The sequence below is a fragment of the Gopherus evgoodei genome, chromosome 12 (genome assembly GCF_007399415.2).
Source record: "Gopherus evgoodei ecotype Sinaloan lineage chromosome 12, rGopEvg1_v1.p, whole genome shotgun sequence".
Taxonomy (NCBI): domain Eukaryota; kingdom Metazoa; phylum Chordata; order Testudines; family Testudinidae; genus Gopherus; species Gopherus evgoodei.
In genome coordinates, this window is record NC_044333.1 from 25,892,647 (window position 1) to 25,917,766 (window position 25,120).

The window sequence follows — 25,120 nt, forward strand, 5'->3', positions numbered from 1 at the left end:
TCAAATACTGTATTATATCATTTTAAATGACATTCGTTCTCTCCAGCCACAAATTAAGAAACAGTATTGGATCCAAACTAATTCAGAAGGCAGAACTGTTGCATCATTATACACTATAAAATAAAACACATGGGCTTTGAAAGAACCTAACTGTAATTTACTGAAAGATCTACTCCAATACAGCCACTCCACATTTTCCTGCTGAGACATGGAATGTCAGGATATGAGATAAAAGAATCCCAATAACTTACTCCACAGGGAAAGAATCGGCAGCCTCACAATATCGGATTCATACTAATCCAGCCTGCTTTCTCATCCTATGTAAAAAGGTCATAATCTCAACCCAGCACAAACAGGACACTGTATGTTTCCCAGGAAATGAACACAATCACCTTAAACACAGCAAGGTTATGAGGAAATAGAGCACTATGGTTAACTTCTTGCAGGGGATGGGATGGTGGATGAAAAATATAATGCAATAATTCTGTTGCAGTGTCGAACAGATGCTGTCAAGTACAGACCTTTATACCTTTTGGGATGTAAAACTGTTACTAGGCCAAGTTCTGAATTCACTATTTACTCAGGCAAAACTCCAGCTGAAGTACAGGGGAGTTTTACCCAGGTACATTTCAGATTTTGGCTCACTGCCATTACAGTTTGATTTTTGTTCGCAAAATCCTTCTAGAAACTTGAAAATAAAAATGTCTTCTCCTGCCAAAATTGTTGTTTTATTATTTGGCAAACCCTGGTGCGTTTTTTTAATAGCCGTTGAAATCAATATGGTTGTTCGTTTTTTTCCTTGTTCTTAACTATAGATATCAATTATATTAGCACAGCACTGAATATAAGGTTTGTCAGTTTGCTGCTGCTGCAGAACCTGCATGGGGGAAAAACATATTTTTTTTTTTAAACCAGAGTCACACATAAAAAACTGGCTATTGTTTCTGAAAATAGAAATGTACAATCTGGAAAAGATTGCCTTCCAAACTATATCAACTTTATTCACACATTAAATATAGCCAGTTAGACAGTGGCTCTTTCATGCAGAGCTACGTTCCACTCTTAGAACGTACTTCATAAAATGATTTACTACTAATGTGTGTGAATTGTGAATGTGTGGTAGGTGATTTACCACCACACTGGTTATATGCACCTAGATATCTCTGAGGAGGCTCACACACAAAGACTATATCAATAGCTGCCAACAGGAGTTAAACTCAGATGGAAAAAAAATCCTCACTTTGAATCTTTCTTAAACTGTTAAAATGTTTCTTAAGATGTTTCCTTGACCACCTGAGAAGGTGAATCCTGCTGTTTGTTTTTTTTTTTAAACAGAGAATGCTAGAGAAGGGTCTGAAGTTACATTCAGGTATTTGACTACCACCCCCGCTCCACCCCCAATCAGCTAGGAGCAGAATATAAATCTTGTTTCAAACTAACGACTATGTCGTCCTAGAGATTAACAGATCTAAAACTACTCAGTGTTTTATACACAAGAACTTGTCACTTAGGAATTAACAACAACATAGGAAGCTTAATACACCCCAAAACAAAGCAACCTGAAGCATGGACTGATCTTTAGTCTTTATAAGCTCACTTCTCTCTAAAGATACTAATTGTCAATGATAAGCAGAAAAGACCTCTCTCTCTCTCTCTCCACACACACACACACTCTTCAAGTATAAATCTTTAATTCAGATCTACAGGACTGAATGGCTCATTCCTCCACCCCTTTGACACATGGCCTGCATCATCATGTGGCTTAGAAAATCAGCTACAGCATTCGAACAGACGTGTGCTGGTAGAATTTCCAAACCATATGGTGATAGTAGAGGGTGTTTGTAAATTCTAAGAATTAAACCGAGACTTACTATGGTGTGGTAGCTCACATGCCCATAAAATGCTAGTCACAGTCAACTGAATCTAAATCCCAGGATCAGAAGCCCTAAGTCAATGTGTGACTATGACTTAGAAGTGGCCAGTACCCTCTGTATCCACATTATACCCATTCAAAATATAAATCACGCAATCGATAAGTTACAGAACTGTGTTCAGACTTCCCTGGGGGAGCAAGGAGGCAGAACCCCAACCAGGATTCTGACTCTGATATGGTTTTAGCCAATTACTGCTCAGCAAATAGGATCTGGCCTGCTTCATGCCATGGGGCATGGATGCACTAAATCAATTATGAAATAGTTAAGCTTTACTACTACTGTACACAGAGCTTTAAAAAACACTTTGTATGCTTTTCTAGGGTGCTCATCGCTGTAGCATCTGAGCACTTCACAAACACTAATCAATTTAGTCTCACAATGCCCCTGTGATGTAGGGAATTATTATCTCCATTTTACAGATGGGAAACTGAGACACGAGGCGATTGAATGATTTGGCCAAGGTCACACAGACAGCCTACGGTAGAGCCAGGAAACTGAGAACCCAGATCTCCCACATCCTGTTCCAGGGCCTTAATCACAAGGCACCTTACTGGCATTAACTAGCTACCCAATAATTTCCTTGAAGAAAGATCTACTCAATAGTTACTAGCCTGAGAAGTAAGCTTACTAGGACAGAGGAAAAAATACTTGCCTTGTGATACTCCCCCACCCCAAAAAAAGCCACGCTCCCTGCAATTTAAAGGAATGACAGTTGTCATTGTTTATAGTATACACTGTCAATTGTAAAGTATGGTCACTTGACTAATATATTTTTAAATGCAAGTTACCATCTTTCTCTTGATTTCCTCAGCACTTCTATTCCTTCCTAGCTTCACTCTACTTTTTATCCCATTTCTTTCCTGCAGTCTCCATTCTCTCCCCCTTCATCTTTTTATCCCTTACTCTCTTCCTTGAGCTGTGCTCTGCCTCCTCCCCTGTGTGTACTCTTTCTATATACTTACCCTACTTCTCTCTTCTAATTTAGCCCATCAGTCATCCCCTCTCTCCCACCCATCTAGATCCATGTACCTCATCTCACACACCGTCACCCCATCCATTCTCTTGTCCACACCCTCAGACACAGGCCCAAATTGAAGTGAGCCACCTCCCCCAATCTAGGAGTCTCACCCTAGGTGCAAAGTCAAATCTCCTCTAACCCCCACTGGCTATGAAGGGGGGCGGGAATGGGATTGCTACCAGGGGGCTCCACAAGCCCTACTTTGGGTTCCATCTTCTGTTGTCTCTAGGTAGAAAAAGTGTCTGATAAATGTGAGCATCCTTCTGGAAGAGAGAAGCAGCATTCACCCTCTCATGGCTATTGCAGTGGTCGTGGTGGGCCTCTGATAATCAACCACTGCTGCAGCTCCCCCGCATCCACCATCTGCTTTTTTGGGGGCCTCTCCTGTGAGCAGATCCAGTGTCTGACTCTACTGTTGAGAGCTTTCCAAGCTGTGGCAATGTGAAATTGATACAATTTTGCTCAGTTTCATGGGTACCCAGAGGATTTCCAATAGCAGCAGTGAGACACCCTCTGTCTGCTGTAGTTTAGAAAAGTTGAGAGCAACCCAGAGGCATTAGAGCTACCACAAACTTAAATAAAGTATAGAGCTATGCCATGCTTTATGTTTGGAAGGTTACTGTTGTAACCATAATGTCTAGACACTTTTTAAAGGAATGCTTAGATTACGTAGACATTGATGGCACTCACCCGGTAGCTTTCTAGTCAAAGGACAGTGAATTTTTCATGCCCTGGATTAAAAAAAGATTAATTAAAGAATAATCCTCCGAATAAATTCTCCTTAAAAAGACAGCTAAAGTGTATCAATTATTATCTTTCTGTGTTGGTGGGAATAAGAGAAACATTATAGTTTATGAATAAAGCTTCCTAAGGGTATGGCTACACTTGCAACTTCAAAGTGCTGCTGCGGGAGTGCTCCAGCGGCAGTGCTTTGAAGTGTGAGTGTGGTCACGGCGGCGCTGGGAGACAGCTCTCCCAGAGCTGCAGGTACTCCACCTTGCCGTGGGGATTAGCTTACAGCGCTGGGAGCCGCGCTCCCAGCGCTGGGGCACTGTTTACACTGGCGCTTTACAGCGCTGTAACTTGCTGTGCTCAGGGGGGTGTTTTTTCACACCCCTGAACGAGAAAGTTGCAGTGCTGAAAAGCACCAGTTTAGCCAAGGCTTAAGAACTTAGGATCTGTAGAGTAATATTTTAGCAGAAGTGTTCTGGGCACTCAGATTTACAAATTGGGCTGGTAAGTGACAAACAACATCTGGGGCCTGAATACCACTATTAGTCTCAAACTAGCTTCCACTTGTGCTTTCTTCATATTAACACGTGCATGCAGGTGTCTGCACAAAACTGATCACAAACAAGTGAAGTCTGAGGCCCCCAAATCAGTCGTTTAATGTCTCAGTACATATACAAATACTAAAATAAGGTTTGAAATGCGTCAGAAGATACAAAGTAACAAATACCTTAGTGGTCTTGGTACGTTTTCAGAGCTTCATACATTGCCCATGGCTTTGTTCAACATTGCATCACAATTCCAAAATTACATTACACACTGACTGAGGGACCCTATTTAAGCCATCATTTGAAGGAGACTGCGCTGTCAAGGGAATGGACTCTCTGCCGGAACATGTACATGTTACGTGCTACATATTCCAGGATTATATACAAGCTGTTTTAGGTATATGGATTTCTATTACAAGAACAATAAAAACAAATAAGTGTCTTAGGGCTTGTCTGCCTTGCAATATTACATTGAACTAGCTTGTTTGCTGTAATTGCATTGATTAGATATGTGAGCTGAAACACATCCATGCGACTTCATTATGCTGGATTACGGTGCTTTCCTTGTTAATCATTGTGTCCGCACAGCTCCGCATATGTTCAAATTAACCACACAGCATTCTGGGTAGCTATCCAATGTGGCAATGTTCCATCACTCAGCCATGCTCTGGGATTTTTCTCATGAGGTCTACCAGAGCCTACAAGAATTGTGGGACTTGCAGGTCAAACTAATAAACTCCCGTGATTCCTCTCCCAGCACCCCATAATTCATCCAAATTTTGCCACTGCCACTTTCCAGCTGCTGTCAGACAGCCTAGATGACACACAGCTGAGCACTGCAATCATGAGAGTTATTGAAAAAAGCAAGCATTCTGTTGGCAGTCACGCAGCCACATGGGTGGCTCAGCGGCTTCGGACAGCTTGACATGTAATACAGCTAGAGGTAGAGGAGAAGCAGGAGGGTGAAATCAAGCAGTTACGTCTGCAGAACATTAATCTGGAGCAGCTTCACTGAGTGGAGCCATGTTCCTGGACTTAGCCAACTAGAAGAGACTGGTGGAATGGGAGAGTGATGCAGAACTGGGATGACCAGCAGTGGCAGGAGAACTTCACAATGCAGAAAGCTACTTTCCTATTGATCTGTGCAGTGCTCACCCAAGAGCTGGAGAGGCAGAACACCAATGTGAGAGTTCTCTTCAGCATGTTCTAGCACCATCTCACAGCTCTCACCCCCAAAGTGCTACTGGTCAGCACCTGATCAAGTTGGTATTGGTAGATCAAGTGTTAGGGCTGCTGTCATGAAGATTTGCAATGCCCTGTGGAAGGTGCCGGTGGGCTGGGTCATAAAGCTTAGCAATAAATAGGAGGTTATTGGTGGCTTAGCATGGATGAGGCCTGCAAACTGTATAGGGGCTACTGATGGGACACATACCTATTCTTTACCCCAACACCAGGCCAAACATAACAGGAAGGGGTATTTCTCCATGGTGCTGCAATGCCTGATTGAACCTTCCACAATGGTCAACAGTATTAATGTGAGTTCTAGAAAGGTCCATGATGCCAGTTTCTTTAAAGAATCAGGCCCATTTGCTGGAATGAGCTAGGGAATTTATGCTCCCCTGACCACTATGGACATTAATGGAGTTATGATTCTTCCCATCCCTTCGGGAGACCCAGCTTATCCCTGCGTCCCTGGCTGATGAAGCCTTTTACTGGACACTTGACAAGAGAAAGGAACAGTTTAACTGAGCAGCTGCTGAATGACAGTGGAGCATGAGCTTGAAAGACTGCAAGGCTGGATGACGTGACATGACATGACACTTCTCGCTATGTGCCTTGTGGGATAAGGGCTTGCTATCTCTTGCACCTCACCTGTGAGAGCCAGGAGCGGGAGTCTGGGTGGGCACAGGACATGGAACAGCTTTCTGATCCTTACAGACAGCCAGAGAAGGTGCCTCTGACAAATGCCCCAATTGGCCAGGGAAACAGGGTCAGGGATGCATTATGCTCTTACTTTGAGGCTCGAGAGTAGTTGTGAATAATGAACATGCTGTAACCAAAGAAATTACTGAAATGTGCGTGTGTATCAATTTTATTAGGAATTGATCCTATGGGGGGGATGTTCTATGAAAGATGGGGGGGGGAAGCGGTTCCTAATGAAATTTTTCAGCTGAGTGGCACCAAAAAAAAAAGTGAGAGTTTTCCAGTAGCACAGATAATAAATAACACCGCTTGAATTAAAAGAAAAGAAAAAGAAAGCCGACTGTCGTACGGACTTCAGACCAAGAGAACTGTGGCCTGCCCAAAATGGAGAAGGCTCACAAAGTCCTGCAGGTAAGACACAGTCAACTTTTCTTCTCCCTGGGGTTGGATTGCTGGGGGAAGGGCCTGAAATGTGGCTGATTGAAAGGGAGGTTACAATACATGATGTGTTCTCCATAGTGTGCAGGCCATTGCCAAGATGGGTGCTGTGCTTGACCTTTGTAACAAAAGGTGCTCCCACACTGAGATTTGCCTCCGAACTGTGTCCCCGTCAAGACCCATACCCTCCATTCCAACTGCTCCTGGAAACTGTCCCTCCCTGGCCCCATGTCAGGATGTTGTTAGTACCTTGAAAGTTTCCTCTCTTGTCTTTTTCCTTCCTTCCAAGGTCTGTCAGCTTCTCAGCAGGGCCGTGGCAATCAGGGAAACCAGAAAAAGCACAAGGACTTTTTGTCCCAATCCTAGTCTCCATGCCAACGATCACAAAATGTTGCTTTCCCCACAATTTTGGAATGCCATTCCCCACTCTGCCGGGGGGTGGGGGTGGGAGGAGGGAATTCACTTCAAGGTGTTTACACATTTTCCAGATTATTTTCCCTCTGTAAGGGACCTCTGTAAAAATACGCTGGGTGGCTGTGGTGGGTTTAGGTGGGCGGAGGGCAGCAGAAGGCAGGTTAGTAATTGCATATGCACCCCTGCAGGCCAACCGTAAGCTGGAGGATGTTCCCTGAGGCAAATCCTCAGGAGACATAGAAGGGTCTTGTTAAAAAAGACAATGGGCAAACCAGGAAGATATGCAGCCTGGCTATTAGGTGTCCCTCCATCTGGAGCAGGCGTGGAAGGGAAACGGTAGCTACGGTCAGTCCCGGGCGAGCTGCACTGCTTTGTAACACATGTGCCAAAATACAAGCTGTGCCTTAAGTTATCTTTTTATGACACTGGCAGATCACCATAAAGTGCACTACAAAATAAACAGAACTCTGCAGTCATTGTTCTGAATCCAAGAGTGTCAAATACCCACGAATGCCGTGTCCTGCCTATGCATTTTGAAATGTCTGTGAAGTCTGATTTGGGTTCAAGCTGAGGACATTTACAGAATTGAGAGCCAAATTACTTCTTCTGTTGCTCTTTTCTCTTTCCGGGTCTGCAGTTACGATAAGCTTCCCTGCCATGCAACGCCTTTGCTTGTTTTAATCCCCATGCTGCTGCTCTCTTGGGTGGGGGAGGAAAAGGGGTGGCAAGGAACAGGGGGAAGGGAAGGAGAGCAAGCAGGAAGCCATTTGAGAAGGGTGCATGGAGGCAAACCTGGCTGATGGGTGTAGAATTTGGTATGGCCAGGAACTAAAAGTATAGCTTTACATCTCCAGTGCAGATGTCATGTTGAGTACACCGTGGGAGTGAAAGGCTTAAACATCCCTTACATGGGGAGAGGCTTCTAGCCCCACCTAACATGGCAGCAGACAGCCAGCACCCAGAAAAAAGTAGTTTAAATCCCGCTATGCTGTTGTCTTGTAATACAGCACACACCACTTCCTGAGCAGCTCCCCCCGGGTGCGTTTTCAGGCTGGCTGATAGTAGGGGTCCCCTGAACAGTAGCAGGGGTCTAGCTGTCCCGGCATGGGATCCCCATACCTGATAGGTCATGCAGTTCTTGGCCACCCAGAAAAGCCTGCTCCTTGTCGGACCCCACGATCTATGCGGGCTCTAGGGTGCTTGCCACGTTGTCTGCGGTGCCTTCTGGAAAACTGTCCACCACAATTCTTGAGCTCAGTGGTGGCATCACTTGCAAAAACATGGTCCAGGTCCTCATAGTCTGGGCAGAGAGTGGAGCATTACCAGAGTGGCTATGCTTGTCCCTTGTCTTCAGGTTCTTCTCTTGGAGCTCCTTTGCTCGGACTCGGCCCTGGGCCCAACTCTGGGCATGCTCTGACACAGTCTCATACATGCCTGCATTCTGGAGACAGAGGAGACTGAACACAGATCTCCAAAGAGGGCAATCAAGTCCAGGAGCTCTGCAGGTATCCATGTGGTGGCTTTAGGGTGCAGCTGCTATAGTGGGGATGTGACTGTGGAGGGGTGAACTCACCATTACCTGGCACTGAGAAGGGGCTCACCTGACTAAATGCCAGCATGTAAATGGAGAAGTGACAAGATGACCCTGGAGTAGTGGTGTCCATACAAGCACACAGACAGAGCAGTCCAGGTGAGAAGCAATGCAGCATGAGATAGCAGTGGGACGACTGCCAGCAGCAGAGTCATGGAATCAGCTAAACCTTAAAGCAAACTCACTGCAAAGTGGCATTACTCCTGTCCCAAGGAGGATTACTTAGGGTACATCTATACTACCCGCCACATTGGCAGGTAGTGTTCGCTGTATCGGGGATTCATTTATTGCATCTTGTGGACACAATAAATCAATCCGCGAATCGACGCCCATACTCCACCTCAGCAGGAAGCTGCAGCACTCGACTCGTCACCATGAGGACGGCCAGGTAAGTCAAACTAAGATACTTCAACTTCAGCGAATAGTGTAGCTGAAGTTGTGTATCTTAGTTCGAACACCCCCACCCCCCCAGTAGTATAGCCCAGGCCTTAGGCTGTCTGCAGTGCCACTTCCGGAGCTAAAACTTCAGTCATTCAGGGGTGTGAAAAAAACACCCCCCTGAGCGACAAAAGTTTTAGCGCTAAAAAGCGCTAGTTTAGACACCTTCACTCGAGGTGGGTTGGTTTTTAAATCTCCGGGAGAGCTCTCCCCCAGCGATAAAGCGTGTCTACACTACCCACATCACAGAACTACCACGGCCGTGCTGTAACATGGGCAGCGTAGACATACTCTTACTGCAGCAGCCAAAGATGCCAAATAATTCACTTTAAAAAATATTGTGTGTGTACACAAGGCACCATCAGGCATATAAACTAAAGTTACTTCAATGTAACATCCCCATGCAGATAAGCCTTCATTCTGAACAGAGGTTATGAGGACTGGTGTTGAGAGAGACTAAAATTAGCAATGTCACAAGATGTAAATGTACTTAGTAGATATTTAGGCTGATCCAGTTAAGGAGCATTAAACCATTTGCCCTGTTTGTTAGCCCTAATAGTGTAACACTTTCATTTTCTACTGGTAAAATTATAGCGTGCCTAAATACTGCAGGTGTTTGAAGGTCTTCCAGACTAATCTGATACTTCTTAGCGGAGTGCTCCTTCTAAGTACTGATCTGGGTACAGAGGCTATGGTGACTAGGTAGCCATGCCTTTAAGTTCATTTATATGGGTGTACGCCAGATGCTTAGTACTGTGTGAATGCAGTAGTGTATTTCTATTGCCTTTGATTTACTATCAGTGAGTGTTAGGAGAGGCTTCCAGAGACTACTTAAGCAGTGTCCAAGTGACTAGCCATTATATCTATCAGAAGAAGACAGCTTCCTGCCCCATCACTCTGAGCCTCTTGCAGCTCGTAGTACTGCTCTGATTATATTTCTTTTAACCCTTTCAATCTTTAGCCACACAGGGCGCAACCCTGAAGTGCTCACTCAGACAAAACTGACCCTTCACTTCACTTTGACTCAAAGAACTGCACGATCAAGCCCACAAAGTCCTATTAAAAACAGGAGTAATTTAAATAAAAATAGGTGCTACAGAACACTGATAATCTGGGCTATGCTGTTTTAAACCCTATCTGGTGTGGGTCCTGGCTATCAGAGAGACTTCTGTGTGCCACTGCAATAGCTAAGGTCTGCTGGGAGGTTTGAAAACTCTCCTAGATATTAATTTCTGAGCAATGGGGGCAGGACATTCTTAACAGAGGGTCTTGGACTCTGAAATGTGCTTCTCCCATCTGTCTGACAGAGCCTCAGTCTGTTGATCTTTAGGACATATCTGTAACGTGTTGTTATAGATTATACATGCACCTCCCGACAGCTGCGAAAGACAAATTCTTATAAATTGAAAAGTTGTAGAATAGAGCCCCCTCACACATACATCCCACCACACACTCTGTGCCTGTCTCCTGATGGACTCTTCCATCCTCTCCGAGTTACTCCCATGGCACCAGGGGCGGCTCTACGTATTTTCCCGCCCCAAGCACTGCAGGCAGACTGCCCTCGGCAGCTTGCCTGCGGGAGGTCCCTGGTCCCGCGGATTTGGCGGCACGCCTGCAGGAGGTCCGCCAAAGCCGCGGGACCAGTACACCCTCCGCAGGCCTGCTGCCGAAGGCAACCTGCCCGCCGCCCTCGCGGCGACCAGCAGAGCGCCCCTTGCAGCTTGTCGCCCCAGGCACGCGCTTGGCACACTGATGCCTGGAGCCGTCCCTGCATGCCACTTCACTGCACCAAAGGCTTTTAGAGGGCCAGGGCTATCAGGCTATGTCCTCTGCTCTGGAAGCATCTTAGTGCTGGCACTTCCACTGAAATCCACTGAGATTTGCAAGGCAAACATTTACTTTGCCTAGTGTGATCATTAACTTCACAATTCAGCTTCCAAAGATACTTAATGAGTCACAATAATTATTATGATCGTTTATATTGCGGTAGCCTCTTCAGACCTCCAACCAGATGGAAGGCACGGTCTAACTATGCAGTGAATGACAATCTTCTCTCCTACCCATCTCTGTCTCCTACATGTGTCTCTTAACCCACTTCCTATTGCTCACTCTCGTTTCACCAGTATTAAAATTCCTGTTTAAATTCACAGGAGTCTGAGAACCACAAAGCAACAAATTTACAAATAGCATAAATATCTGTGCAAGACAGGTCCTTTCTGCTGCTCTGGAATGTTCTCAACTACCACAGCTGCCCTTCTCGGGTCCTTTTCTGTGCCAGCCAGCCAGCACCTCATTGGCACTCCAACCTCTTGCACGGATGTGGCCACGAGTGTCCCTCTTTCAGCTCCTACCTCTCCTGTGGAACACTATCACACAATCCAAAATGCTCATTAAATCCATTAAAATAATATGGATCCTGATCCTCCAGAACATTCACATGAGGTAAAAAGAACACACGAAATAGGTAAGGTCTGTCTCTCCTCTGCGCCCAGTCTGAGTAAAAGGGCAGGGCACTGAGCGGGGGAAACCTTCCCCTCAAAGGCCACAGAGTGTGTCTCACTGTGCGACAGGGGGCAATGACCAGCTGACTGATGCATCAGTGCATCCACTTGCCTTTCCCTGCCCCATCTCCAAGTTGCAGGGCAAAGGCAGCTGGAGCTCCAGGAGAGCTCTTATGGAGCCTGCTATACACAACCAAGCAGGGCACCCTCTGCAGAACCTGAATCTCTAATCCACATGAGTGCATGTGGTCTATGAGGTCTTCCAAGATCCTCCCTCCCTACCCTACACCCCATTTGGCTGCACTGGGAGATCCCCAGCACCTGTAGGGAATGAGACAGTATTTGCAAGTTCTCTGTAGTTGTCTTTCAGATGCAAATATCTTGGCCATTTCCTTTCATTTAAAAAAAATATACCAAATGGGCTTAACTTGCACTGCGGACTAACTGCAAAATGCATTCATTTGTTTCACGGAGCTTTTATTGTTCAGAAAGACAGAAACAGACAGCGAGGAAAGGAGAAGATATGCAGGCAGAGTGACTTAGCTGCAGCCTGGCAGGAAAGGATCTCATCATCTCTTCTCGCTTTCTAGGTGCAAATCCAAGCTGTGTCACACTTGTGTGCCGTGAAGAGCCAAGCAAGGCCTTGCAGGCCAGAAACAGCATCTGCCAGAGGCTCCTGTGAGCATCTCTCATGTTGAATCGGGACAAAGATTTTACTCAAGCAAGTCCTAAAACTGGCTTCTCCAGTTTGCCCATTGTTTATAAAAACAAAAACTATGGCAGCTGGGCCAAAGACTTCAGATGTATCTATTTCAAATCACATGAACTTTAGAATACAAGTTTGGGAGTCCAGAAAAGTTTGGTTTAGAATGGAAAGACAATTAACCATACCATACCAAACTATGCTGGCACAAACAGGTGCTTCTATAATACTTCATGCATTGTTTCCAGTCACACCAGAGAGGGGGAAAGGACAAACTGCAGAAGAGATAAACACAAGGGGAAAGTCTCCAAAACAAACACAGATCTTTGACAGAGGAACAGCATGAAAAACAGCTTTTTTTAAAAACAGATCGAGTGTAACTAGTGGAGTAGACCAGGACAAATGCAATCTAAAGCCAGAGGAATACAATTAAGAAACCTTTTTTTTTTTTTAAATTGGTCCTTTAGCTCTGGACTATAGCAGACTTTAACAATATACCCCTGGGTAAGCAATCTGGATGGAAAATGAATGTCAGTGACTATTTTCCTACAGGTAAAACTGTTAGTAAAAACAAGGTCATATAAGGGATCGGCTTTGAATAGTTGGACTCTTATAGGCTAATGTTGGGCCTTTCAAGACGGGATTCCCCCTATGCCTGTCTGGAATGTGCACAGCAAGTCAACTTTCAACCAGTTCTGCTCATCGTATGCAGCGGAACATCCACGCTAAGCTCCAGTCTGCCGTGGGACAGTGGCCATAGCAATGCGATCGCCTCTCCTTCCCCATATAGACTCCTGGGCCAGGCACTAGGGTGACCAGACGGCAAATGTGAAAAATCGGGACAGAGGGTGGGGAGTAATAGGAACCTATATAAGAAAAAGACCCCAAAATCGGGACTGTCCCTACAAAATCGGGGCATCTGGTCACCCTACCAGGCACTCCCAGAAACAAGCAAGAGGATGCCACTTACCAAAATATTCCTTCTTCATGTGCATCTCCAACTCCTTCTCCAGCTCCAGCGTCAACGCTTCCAACCTCCTCTCTGCCTGGCTGGGTCCACTCTCCCTGGACGGGGTGACCTGATACGGAAGCTTGAATTTGGGAGCTGAAGCGGACCCTTTGGTTGGGCTGTAAGTGTAGGATGCTAACGCTCCTGAAGCCGAGTCGGGGTTGGAGGCAGCGGGATGCTGCTGCTGCTCGTGCCTGGGATAAGCATCTCCATGCTCCTGCGTGGGATTTTCCTCCTGTAAACCTGGTCCCAGCATGGAAGAGCGGGGCGAAGGCAGCTGGAGCTCCGGGTACGCGCTCATGGAGCCTCTGGAGCTTCTGGAGCTATGGCTGGAGATGCTCGACCTGGGGCTGACCACAGACGGGTTGCAGCTCCCCACCGCCCCTGTCCGACCATCCTGGCTGCAAAGGCTGGACCTCGGGCTAACCATGGGGAGCCCCGGCCCGGCAGCCCCATCCAGCTCGGGATTCCCCGGCAGGCCGTAGCGGGAGTCCGAGTAACTGGAGCGGGGGCTGGCGGTGCTGGAGCGGGGACTGACGTGCCGCTGGTCGTAGCCCATGCTGATGCCGCTGGTGCGGTTGCTGCTGGGCTTGCTCCCGCAGTCGTAGCTGGTCAGGCTGGCCCGGGGGCTGGAGTGTTTGCTGGTGTCACTGGCCGTGCTGGCGTAGCTCGACCTGGGGCTCAGAGCGCCGCCTTCGTACTGCACCAGACTGGCCCGCGGGCTGCTGTATTTCTCCTGCCCGGGCACCACCAGGCTGGCCCTGGGGCTGGAGAACTTCTCGTAGCCCGGGGCGCCGCTGCTGCCCAGGCTGGACCTAGGGCTAGAGAAGCGGCTGAGCTGCTCCTGGCAAGAGGCGACCAGGCTGGCCCGGGGGCTGGCCGCGTTGTATCTGCCCTCAGGCCCGGCGTGGGCTCGGCTGCTCGGCGGGCCGGGGTAGGAGCCGGCCGGCTTGGGCACGTAGACGCCCTCGTAGGCGCTGCCGGCGCTGTGCCGGGCGCTCTCGGAGGAATAGCGCCTGCCCTTGTCCGCGAAGCCGCCGTAGCAGGGCAGCGCCACCTCGGAGCGGGTGCAAAGCCCTTCCTCGCAGCAGCCCGGCTCCGGGCCGCCCCCCCGGCTGCCGCCGTTCAGCGAGCGGGCCTGGGGGGCGGCCGCAGCCTGGTACACTTTGCCGGAGGGGGCGGCGGCGTGGGCGTCCCCCGGGGGGCCCACGGTGCCATTCATTTTCTTGCCTCTCGGCTCCGCCGTCATGTGGGCTGCGATGGCCAGTTGGGCGTCTTCTAGCAGCTCCCTTCGGCTGCCGCTGCAGCCCCGGCCGCTGTACAGCCCATCCTGGCAGGGCTCGTAGAGAGACAGATCTTCCATGAACTTGCTGGCTCGGGCAATGTCCTGCTCGTACCTCTCCATGCTCCGCCGGCCCCGAGCCGGAGGGGTAGCGGGGAGAAAGAGGAAAAAAAGTGGGGGGGGGGGGGAAGCTGCCGGCCGGGAAGTTTGCAGCAGGGCAAGGCACTTTTCTGCCCAGGCTGCTCCCCCTGCCCCAGAGATCTGCAGCCAGGTGACCCAACAGCTCCTTGCACCAGGTCACCTGGAAGGCATCCCTGCTCCACAGCCCGTCTCACGACCAGCTCCCGTAGCAGAACGAGGACAGGCGAGAAGAAAAAGCCCCCGTGTGTCAATTTCCAGCCTTAAATTAGTTGCTCAGGCCAGTCAATGGCGCGCTGCGCGGAGGAATTTGCACTCAGGAGCTGCCTGCCTTCTCCCCCTTTCCCAGCAGAGTTGCACCTAGACCCAGCGCCGGGGACAAACTCCGAGCCTGGGGGCAAGTGCAGCTCCCGGCTCCCAGGGTCTTTGTGGCGCTGGAAGAGATGCACAGAGGCTGGGCGAGGGAGGGACTCCTTTGTGTGGGGCAGGAATGCGAGGAAGGAGACTGGGCGCTGCGTCCCTCTGGAATGTAGTTAATGCTGGAGCCAAACAATGATTTTAACCAAGTCAGCCAGAGAGAAAGAGAGGCTGAGGCTGAAGGAGCTGCCTGGAAGCAGCGAGGTTGCAGTGTAGTTAGCATTCCCTTCATGTGACATTGTTCCTGCTGCTCTTCTCCAGTTTCACAGCCCAGGGGAGGAAGAGGGAGAGCACTGAAGCTCGAGCCTCGAGGAGGTGGGAGCCCTATGCTTCACACCTTGAGGGGAGTTCAAACTTTTCTCCTGAACCTGGGGTCTGCAGGATATACATGTAATCTCCTCCCCAGATCTAAATAAAATCGAGCTTGCCAAACAGAGCCAGGAAATTTCAAAGCTGAGGCTGACATGCTTGTCCTGAATTCACACACTGCATTTGCTCCATCTCTTCCCCCCACAACCGAGTGAGTGAGTTTAGGAAGTGGAGTGCCAGCTTTCCCTCTGGATTTACTGGGTTTTGTCTGTTTGTGCCACACACTGAGCTATTCTTATTACTCAAGTTCTTAGGGATATTATTTTGTTTTCTTTTAAAGAAAGTTCTCTGCAAGATTATATAAAATGTATGTTACTGATCTATGTACTGAAACAGAAGAAAAAGTAATGATTTTTTAAATAAATGTTTCCCTTTATTTTTAATTTTATAAAGTCTCTTCTGAGATGGATGCACCTGCAAAGCAGAAAATCTTAAATAATTATGAACTGCTCATTTAAAACAAAAAACACACTAAACAACCCTGGCTTTGAGGGAGCCATTCTTGTCTACTGGGGAATTCCATGAGGGAGTTTGAGTTAGAGACTTTATATATAACCCTCTCTTTTCACTCCTTCGCTACTTCCTCAGAGCTCTTCTTTCTGCCTGGAACTTTCCATCATTGGTTTTAGCTCTAATATGAGTATTTCTGGGGCAGTTTAAGACAAACTCATTCAATCATTTTTGAGTTAGCTAACCATAAAAACTGTATCATTCCCATTTTTAATAATGCACCTTTTGCTTGCAAATTGTATATATTTTTGTTAAAATAAATGGACCTGAACTGTTTGCAACTACTGCTTCAGAGGCACTGCTTTCAATCAACAAATCTGCATTTAATAGGGTGTTCACATGGATTGCTTGTTTGTTGATGTGTCATTCTAAACCAAAGAAGCAGTTCCTGTAATTTTTATTCAGAGCAGGAAGCCCACTAAGTTAAAGTGTTTTAAGTCTTGTCTACAACCGAGTGTTTTAGGTAGGTCTCCCCTGGTTGCCTCAGCCCCAGTGTAGTTGCTCATGTGTTAGCAATGGAGGGAGGGACAGGCCATATAGTGGCATTTTTGCCACTCTGTGTTACAGCAGTGCTGGTAGAACTCTCAATAAGGCCTAAAATCATTTGATTTTGATGGGGCTCCTCAGGTGCTGAGTCCCAAGATTGCATGCCAATTCTGCAGTTGGATCATTGCAGACTGACAACCTGCAGCTGTGTGGAGCTGTGTGGTTTTGCCCAGGGGAATCCAATTGCAAATACAGTAATTTTTTCTCAGATATTTGTTGAGACTGTACATTTAAAAAAAAAAAGATACATATGATGTATATATTGTAGCCCAAAAAAAATTCAGAATCAAGATGAGTTTTAAAAAAAAATTTATTAGGGTTGTATGCCTATGCAGAAGAAGTTTCTACCCAATTTTATTTTATGTGATGGTCCAGTAAAAAGCATAGCACTACTTGCCATTTAAATTTAAATTTGTGTGACTTAAAAAATGGTGGATAATAAAGTCTAAAAGCACGTTAGAAATTGTTACTGGCCCGAGACCTTGGATACAAAGGTGGAGCCTAGAGTACATTTTTGCAACTAAGTTATAAGCCCCTGAAAATAGCTTGTGTTTATCATGGCGACGTGAATGTTACCACTATACTACTAGATGTTTAGTTGCCTACAATCAGTGGAAAATGTTGCAAGTCTGAGCTGTGGGCACTGTACAGTGCCAGGAACATTTTATCCTGTTATCATACCTAATTAAACATTAAAAGCAACTGTGTACTTGAAAAAGTCCCTAGCCAGGAAGGGTGATTGGCAATTTTTGTGTGTGTAAGGGAAGTAGAAACAAAGAGAGAGAGAGAGAGAGAGAGTGTGTGTGAGAGAGAGAGAGATTGGCAACTTGTGTGCGCGTAGGGGAAAAGAGAAAAACTAAGTGGGGGGGGGCAGGAATAGGGTTCCCTATTTGATATCATTGCCAATGTAAAGTTTAGTTCCAGGGATAAATATGTGCAAATACTGTAAGTCCTGTCAGTAAAACACATTTTTCTAATACCTTTTTATCTACCTAATTTCTTTATTATGCTTTTTGTTGGGCTCCTCAGTATGCTGTTGCCATGTGCATGTGCTATTGATTGCGTTCCCCCTTCCTTAAGATGTATTGTATCTTTAGGTGCAGTTATGTACTCCTTGTAAATGCTCCCTGCAATGTTTTGTGCATCTGTGATAGCTTACTGTCCTTGTTCCAAACATCAAATATACGATTGCCAACCCTCCAGGATTGGCCTGGAGCCTCCAGGAATTAAAGTTTCATTAGAAACTATATCATGTGATGCAGGGGTGAAGGAAGCTCCCTAAAAGTGGGGGTGCCACTGGTGCCAGAACTGTGGTCCTGCCCCTTCCCTGAGGCTCTGCCCTCATGTCACCCCTTCTCCCTGAGCCCCCACCCTCACATCACCTCTTCACCCTAAGACCCCGTCCCCCACTCCCTCTTCTCAGCCCACTCACCCGATCGCTCACCCTTATGGCTGGTAAAAGTGATGGGGTCATGGCCCCCCTGATGTGATGAAACTTCCGGGAATACGTCCAACTAAAATTGGAAACACTTTCAGCACCATTGGGCAGCAGTAGTATAATCTTCCCTGCAATTGTCCTGCAACTCTAACCTGGAGGGAAACCCACAAAGGTTGAAAGGTGCTCCAACCACTGGCCCATTCATACCTTGGGCTTCCTGGGGGGCTCCCAACAAATATTGTAACTGTGGTGCAATGTGGACAGATATCCACCAAGAACTGGTCTGAGACTACTTATCTCATGCAGACCACAGAACAGCCTTCAAAAGATAACAGGTTCAAATCATTGCTAACTTGGGCCCTGCACTCGTATCATGCCCAACTGAAGTCCAGTTGTAGGGCTGGTCACTTGGGTTGTATGATCCAGTGCCCTACAGGTGGAAAGTTCCATATCCTATTACCAGTATGTCCTATTTATAATTATTTTGGCTTTTTTCTAAGATCTTGTTTTTCTGTTGATATTTACTTATTTGCAAATATGACACCATATTCTCCTTGGGTAACCATGGGGTGGCAAGGGCCATAAGAGAACTTGGACAGGTAATTTGACTTACTGAGTGACAATTTTTCAATTACTTTCCCCCATGAAATAATCAACATCAGTACTAATATGATATTGTGGACAGGTTAGTGTGAAAGTTCCTTCCAATGACTTGGGGTCATATCATGACCCTTGCTGTGTGCTCATGCAAGGGAGTAAAGGATGGTAAGGAGCCCCCTTACTCCCCTGTATTTTCCTACCTCTGTTGTGGGGAACAGGATAGATGAGGAGAGCAGAAAGATGGTCACTTCTCCATTACTTGCACAGGAGATGGAGGGTGTAGACAGGAAGCTACAAAGAGTAGTTGCAACCTTGGCTTTGCCTCCCATCATCCCAGCTAGCAGAGCTGAGAAGATGGCATGAAGCAGGGTAGTAAGGTGTGGCAGGAAAAGGGCAAGTGGAGCTGATTGCTCTCATGAAGCAAGGGTGTCTCTGAGTCACAATACAGTCCCTGCTCTGCTTCTGGGGCAGCAAAGTTACATGCTACCCATTGCTCAGGGCAAGATTGCAAGATTATAGTCTAGCCTTTGATGCACAAGGAGTTGAAGCATGTGCTTTCTTCTTTAGTATGAACTCAGCAAAAATATTTGGAACTAACACGGGAATCTGGGAAAAATCGCCCCTTTTGGAAAGCATTTTGGATTAATTAGATTTTTTACAAGCTTTCTATAGTAAAAGTAAGATTACACTCAATATATAAATCCGAAAGCTAGGCTTGGGTCATGATACTGCAGATCACTGAACGCCATTGTATATATATCAGCACAATGGTCTTCTCTCTGTCCTTTTATAATAAGAGATGCTCAAGACCAACTCTTCACAAGTAAATTGTACTGCTGTAGTACATGTAGTGGAAAATACTTATACACACTAGAGTCACAGATGTGGCCCATATGGGTGAAATAAATATGTTTGCACTAGTATATAACATGCCTGAATGTTGTTACATTTTCTCATAGACCACGTGTTGCGATGTGGAAACACAGAGGGGCTGAGCTGAAAGTGCTGTAACTCTTATAAACGCTCTAGTAATTCTCTCCACTTTTATATTTATGAAAGAAGCCAAGCAACAGAAAGAAGCCAAGTAACAAATTATAATTTGATAGTCTTGGCATTTTTTTCTTCATCCTAATTTAGGCATATTTGCCTAGGTTTAACAGCGAATGGAACCAGCTGTAAAATATATGTGTAGCTATAAGGCTCATTCCTGCACAAAGGAAATTCTTCGTCAATAGCTTTCATAGAGCTACCTGGCAGTATTAAAGTTAGATCAATATAGGGATGAATTTAGCTGCTTTATTTGGTATGTTAATCTTTACGTTTGATTTTTAAGCAATACCAGTAAAACAGATATCAAGGAAAGCCACCTGCTTCTGTTAAATAAGCTCCTTTGTCTAAGACTTAAAGGGAGGGAAAAAGCCAGGTGGAGTTATTGATCTGTGAATATCAGCTGGCTGGGCCTGGCAGCCACTGGACTCCTATTTCTGTTAATTGCCAGTGCGCCTTTGAGGAAACCCTGGCCAAGCAAGATCGTAGAAATAAATTACTCTGTGTGTGTGGTGATTTTGTCTCTCTCGGCTGCAAATAGCTTACTCACAGAAAAACTGAGACTCTGTAAAGATAATTCATGGGTGAAATCCTGGCTCCGCTGAAATCAATGGCAAAACTTCCATTCGTTTCAGTTGGCCAGGATTTCACACCATATGTTTTTACTATGATGATGATGCAAGGTTGCTTGTTTTGATTTTGACCTCCTCAGTTCAAGAATCTGGAAATGGTGAGAACTTTTCTGAGATGCACTTTACCAGATTTGATGCTACCCAATATTTAATTTTTGGCTACATCTTCTCCCTGCTTCTCTGTCTCCCAATACTGAGTAAAATAATTAAATTATATTGTTGCGCACACCATTGTAGATTAAATAATATATAAGTTTACTACTATATTTTTCCTTTGGAAAAAGCAGCTCAAATTTTTGGTGGGGAGAAGAAAGCTAATGATTATTCCTCCCCCTTTTCTGTCTTGGGCCAAGATTTTTCAAAATTAGTGGTGATCATTTAGAGGAAAATTGGTTTGTTTGTCTCTGGCTGAAAGTTAAAAATAAATAAATACACAAAGAAGCCTTTTCAAGTCTGAAGTTTGGGACATAACCATGCATCGTTTAATGAGTATTAATTGCTTGCAAAAAGGTTATTTAAAGTAAATCTATTTCTTCAGGATAATTTAAAACAGAGCAGCTGTAATAACCTCAATTCTACCAGTCTAGCCACTTGACTTTTAGTGGTATTATAGAAATCTATTTTTATACTGCTTTGGGGTATCTGAGAATATAAGCATCACAAATGCCACATTTCTTTCCTTTTGAGGATGAAAGGCTCTGTGAATCTTGTGCTAACGTGTTTATAAAAATACTGGAACTCAAATTATTATGGCTATTAAGTTCTGGTTATTATTGAACATATTTTAGAGCACCATCTTCTGGGAGACAGGCCACATTGCACTCAATCAACTACATTTAATTGCTAGACAAAACTATTTAAAATATTTTCGACTAACACTACTCTGCAAGCTTGCAGATCATTTTTCATTCTAAAGATGCATTCAACAATGTTTAAAGTATTTTACATTCTTCTTATTCTTTTAATATTTCAGTGCAGATGCAGCTAAGCACCAAGCTATATAACTCAGGACAACACCTCGAAAATACCAATGACTGGTGCCCTTAAGCTTAAACCAGCAGAAAAAGTATCTCCAAGGACTTCACTAGTGTATTTCACTATTTACATATAAAATAAACATTAGCCAGTGTTTCTCATTTAAGAACATAAGAATGGCCATACTGGGTCAGACCAAAGGTCCATCCAGCCCAGTATCCTGTCTATCGACAGTGACCAATGCCAGGGTCTCAGAGAGGGTGAACCTAACAGGCAATGATCAAGAGATCTCCTGCCATCCATCTCCATCCTCTGTCATATAGTTTTGCATTCCACAATCCCCAGGGAGTTTAAATAGTAAAATTACTTACTAAAACAATTTGTTTCCTAAGATTTTGGATGGCTGCAACACCAGGTCTGTCTTATTCATAATTATTTACAAACATAGCACATATTTTCAACATAATCAGCTGGCTTCAGACCAGACACTTCATTTGCACATACACAAACCTCACATTTACTAATTCAAATCAGTTAATTATGCATCTGACAAGTTCATTTAGATGCGGGGCAAAATAAAAGGCCTTGTCTGAAGGCCACTCATTGCAGAGATCTGGGGGGGAAAAAAGGACATTTACAGCTATACGACTACAGTTTACAGTTGGTGCAACACCATACACCGTTGACTGAAGTCTTTACTTTATACCCACCCAACAAATATAGCAGGCTAGTAAAAGTGTTAATTTGCTGATATTGCCCAAGCAATGTGCTTCGTCCATGACCTGAGGGATCTTTTCTGGAAGTGAAACGGGACTCCAGTCTCTGTTGAGATTCCTACCTTCAATCACGATGGTATTTTCTTCTAAACAATTATAACTACCAATTAAATGATTATGTTCAATGCAAGTAATAATGCAGTAAGTAAAAACATTTTTCAACCTCTCTAATACATTAGTGAAATAACACACAGGTAATAATGACAAATAATATAACAACTTACATTCACATCGCTTTGTTTGTTCCATAATACATACACTGGGATCTCTTCATCCAGGACTGAAATGTAGTCACCTAGCGGGAGAAACAGTAACACAGCAAAATTACAAAACTATGATATATAGTACAGGAAGGGAGGAACAATGTTACCAATAGGAACATCAATGGACTTCAGGAAGGAAGAAGATACTTACCATGACTTGGAATTTGCTCAGGGCATTGGAATCAAGCTCCTAACTTATGAAATGTGTAGTGGGAACTTCCTTGACTACAGTTGGTCAAGGAACTTGGTTTTACAGCTAATTACAAAGATTGCTCCATCAGCAGCACAGCACTCCCAACATGATGTTGAGCCATGGCTCATTGATTAAGAGTATGTCTTTACTGGAGCTTGAGGTGTAATTACCCCGATAGGTTTGATCAAGCTACGGTGCTAAAAATAGAAGCGTAGCAGCAGCAGTGCAAGCAGCAGGATGGGCTAGCTGCCAGGAGTAGGGTAGCATCTGAAACCCTCGGTAAGTACTTGTGGGGAAACTAGCCTCTCCTGCCATTTGCATTGCTGTAGCAACATTTCTATTTTTAGTGCACTAACTCAGAGCTAGTACAGGTTAAGTATGTCTACTGGAGCTGGAAATTACAGCTCCAAGGTAGATGTACCCTAAGAGAGAAGAGTGTCACCTACTCTATCACTATTACTTTCTGAAGATATCCTTTTCCCTATGCTCTCCCCAGCCATGACCACCAGCCTTCTTCAAGGCCCTCTCTTACTTTTGTTGCCCAGTCTTCTACCAGTCTAACCAGCCTTCAGCCTCTCTTCCTTCAATTCTTTCCTTAAAACACCTTTCTCCCAGAAAGCTGAGCTATCTTATACACCCATCCTTCCTCAAAGAAGTGTCACTACAACAAAGCCAGGCACTAAACTGCCCATTTCACCACTCTACCCCTTCACTGTTAGGTACATGCCATTCCCCTCTGTTGTATGTCAATCTTAGATTGTAGGCTCTTTGGACACGGACCACATCTTCTCAGCTGTCCATACAGACTCTAATACATAGCTGATGCTATACGAATGATAAATAAGTGTTACTGACTCTTGCAGTATGTCTTGTTTTTCTTAAAGCACCAGGTCCTGAAATCAAAGGATTACATAAGAATCGCAGCACCATTAAAAAAAACAACCCTAAGTACTCAGCTTTCAAAGTTGCAGAACAAACATTGAAAATGTAAACCAGTGTGTACCCAAAAGGCTCAACTCACTCCTCTCCCCTGCAAAAAAAAACCCAAACAAAAAAGGCAAAGAAAAAGAACCCCGAGTTTATAATTTTTTTTTCAAAAAAACAACATGATTTTAAGCCAGTCTTATGATTTTGTGGCCTGATTCACATTTGAATGTTTGAGATAGGGCAATACTGACGCTGTCATTATACTGCTGACAGAGCCTAAATCTGCTTGGCCTACAGGATCCAAGAAGTGGTTGGCAATAGGCCTTACTGTAAGGATCACACTTTGAAATTGTAAATTAGATGCTACTTGGCTGCTGTGAAAGTCAATAGGCATTGACCAGGAGTTCATTTATGTCTCTGGATGGCTCATAATTGTCACAGAACAAAATTAAGGTATCAGATGGAACTACTACAAGTAGTAAATTAGCAACACCAGTTTCAAAGCATATTGTTCAGGAAACAAGCCAGTGAATTGTTGTCAGTTGCTCAACTTAGACTTTCTCCCGGCTGAAGGGGACAGGAAAAAAGTCTCATTTTGACAGTTCTGTGGAGGGGCTGGTTAGTCCACCACAAAACATTTTCAGAGCCAAGTAGTTCCTTAAGTGCATGGTTGGGAAGGGAGAGAGAGTCCACAAGAATCTCTTCCCATAAAACAGTCCACAGAACAAAGGAGCATGAGCTTCCATTTTAATTTCATACTAGTTTCCATTACCCAGTTTAGTAAGGATGTCTACAGTGGAAGCAAATGCATATGTTCATATTTAATTATGGTAAATACTTCACTGTACTTGTACACTGCTTTTCATTTCAGCACCCCAAATAGATAATTAGGCTTCTGAACATGCCCATAAAGTAACAAGCATTAAGTACTAACCCTCTTTTACAGGCTTTGTGGCTACTTTCCAAAGTAACTACATTAGATAAAATGGCATCAATGTAATAAATATCTACAGCAAGTTGCACCAACACAAGAACTGCTTTACATCAGTACAATTAGCAGTTTGCACTGGTGTAACCACACTGAAGCAATTATACTGCTGCAAAAATCTCTAACGGAGACAAGGCCTTACTTAGCATCATACAGTAACTCAAGTGAGAAACTGTGAAAGAACTTAATCTCTTGACTCTGCCTCTTGTGTTTTAACTATTAGGCCTAATCTTCTCTTGAGTATATTTTCTTACTTTTTAAAAGCACCTGTACAGAAGAAGAGTTTAACAACTGAAATTGCCATAGCTGAATATGGGAAATTTCAGAAATTCTTTGTTCAGTTTTCTGTTAATTAAAAAAAATCTACAGCTGTCAGAAGCAAGATAAAGTTTAGGTGAAAAAACTCCTACTGTAATATGGTGATGATAGCCAAAATAAGGCGATCCACACTTCCATCGTTCTGAAATTTAGACTTTCATTTGCTCTCAGAGCCAGTTTGCATATTTAGGGTTTCATCAAGTATTGCTGAACTTAATAAAGGACCCATGAGAATAGCCAGCACTAAATGAACAGCACATCTGTAGAAATAGGTGACTTCAAGAAACAGCCTATTTAAGGGCAGTATTTTTATAACTCCCTTTTTAAAAAATTTTAAAAGAAAGAAAAGTCTCAGAACTTGTTTAGTCACCTAAGTATTGATTACCCACACAAAAGAAGAGCTCAACTCCTAAAAACACTGGTGGTTTTTTTTGAATGAACAGTGTGAAATTTAG

At 44.8% G+C, this 25,120-nt stretch overlaps 1 protein-coding gene across 1 annotated transcript in view; it reads right to left on the reverse strand.

Annotated features, from left to right (window-relative positions):
* Nucleotides 1-15,701, reverse strand: part of WTIP (WT1 interacting protein) — a 125,840-nt gene extending 110,139 nt beyond the window's left edge. The window contains exon 1 of the mRNA XM_030581983.1: nt 13,208-15,701. Within this exon, the coding sequence (XP_030437843.1) occupies nt 13,208-14,651 (1,444 nt within the window). The 5' untranslated portion in view covers nt 14,652-15,701. The remainder of the gene's footprint in view (nt 1-13,207) is intronic.
* Between the last annotated feature and the right edge of the window lie 9,419 nt (nt 15,702-25,120).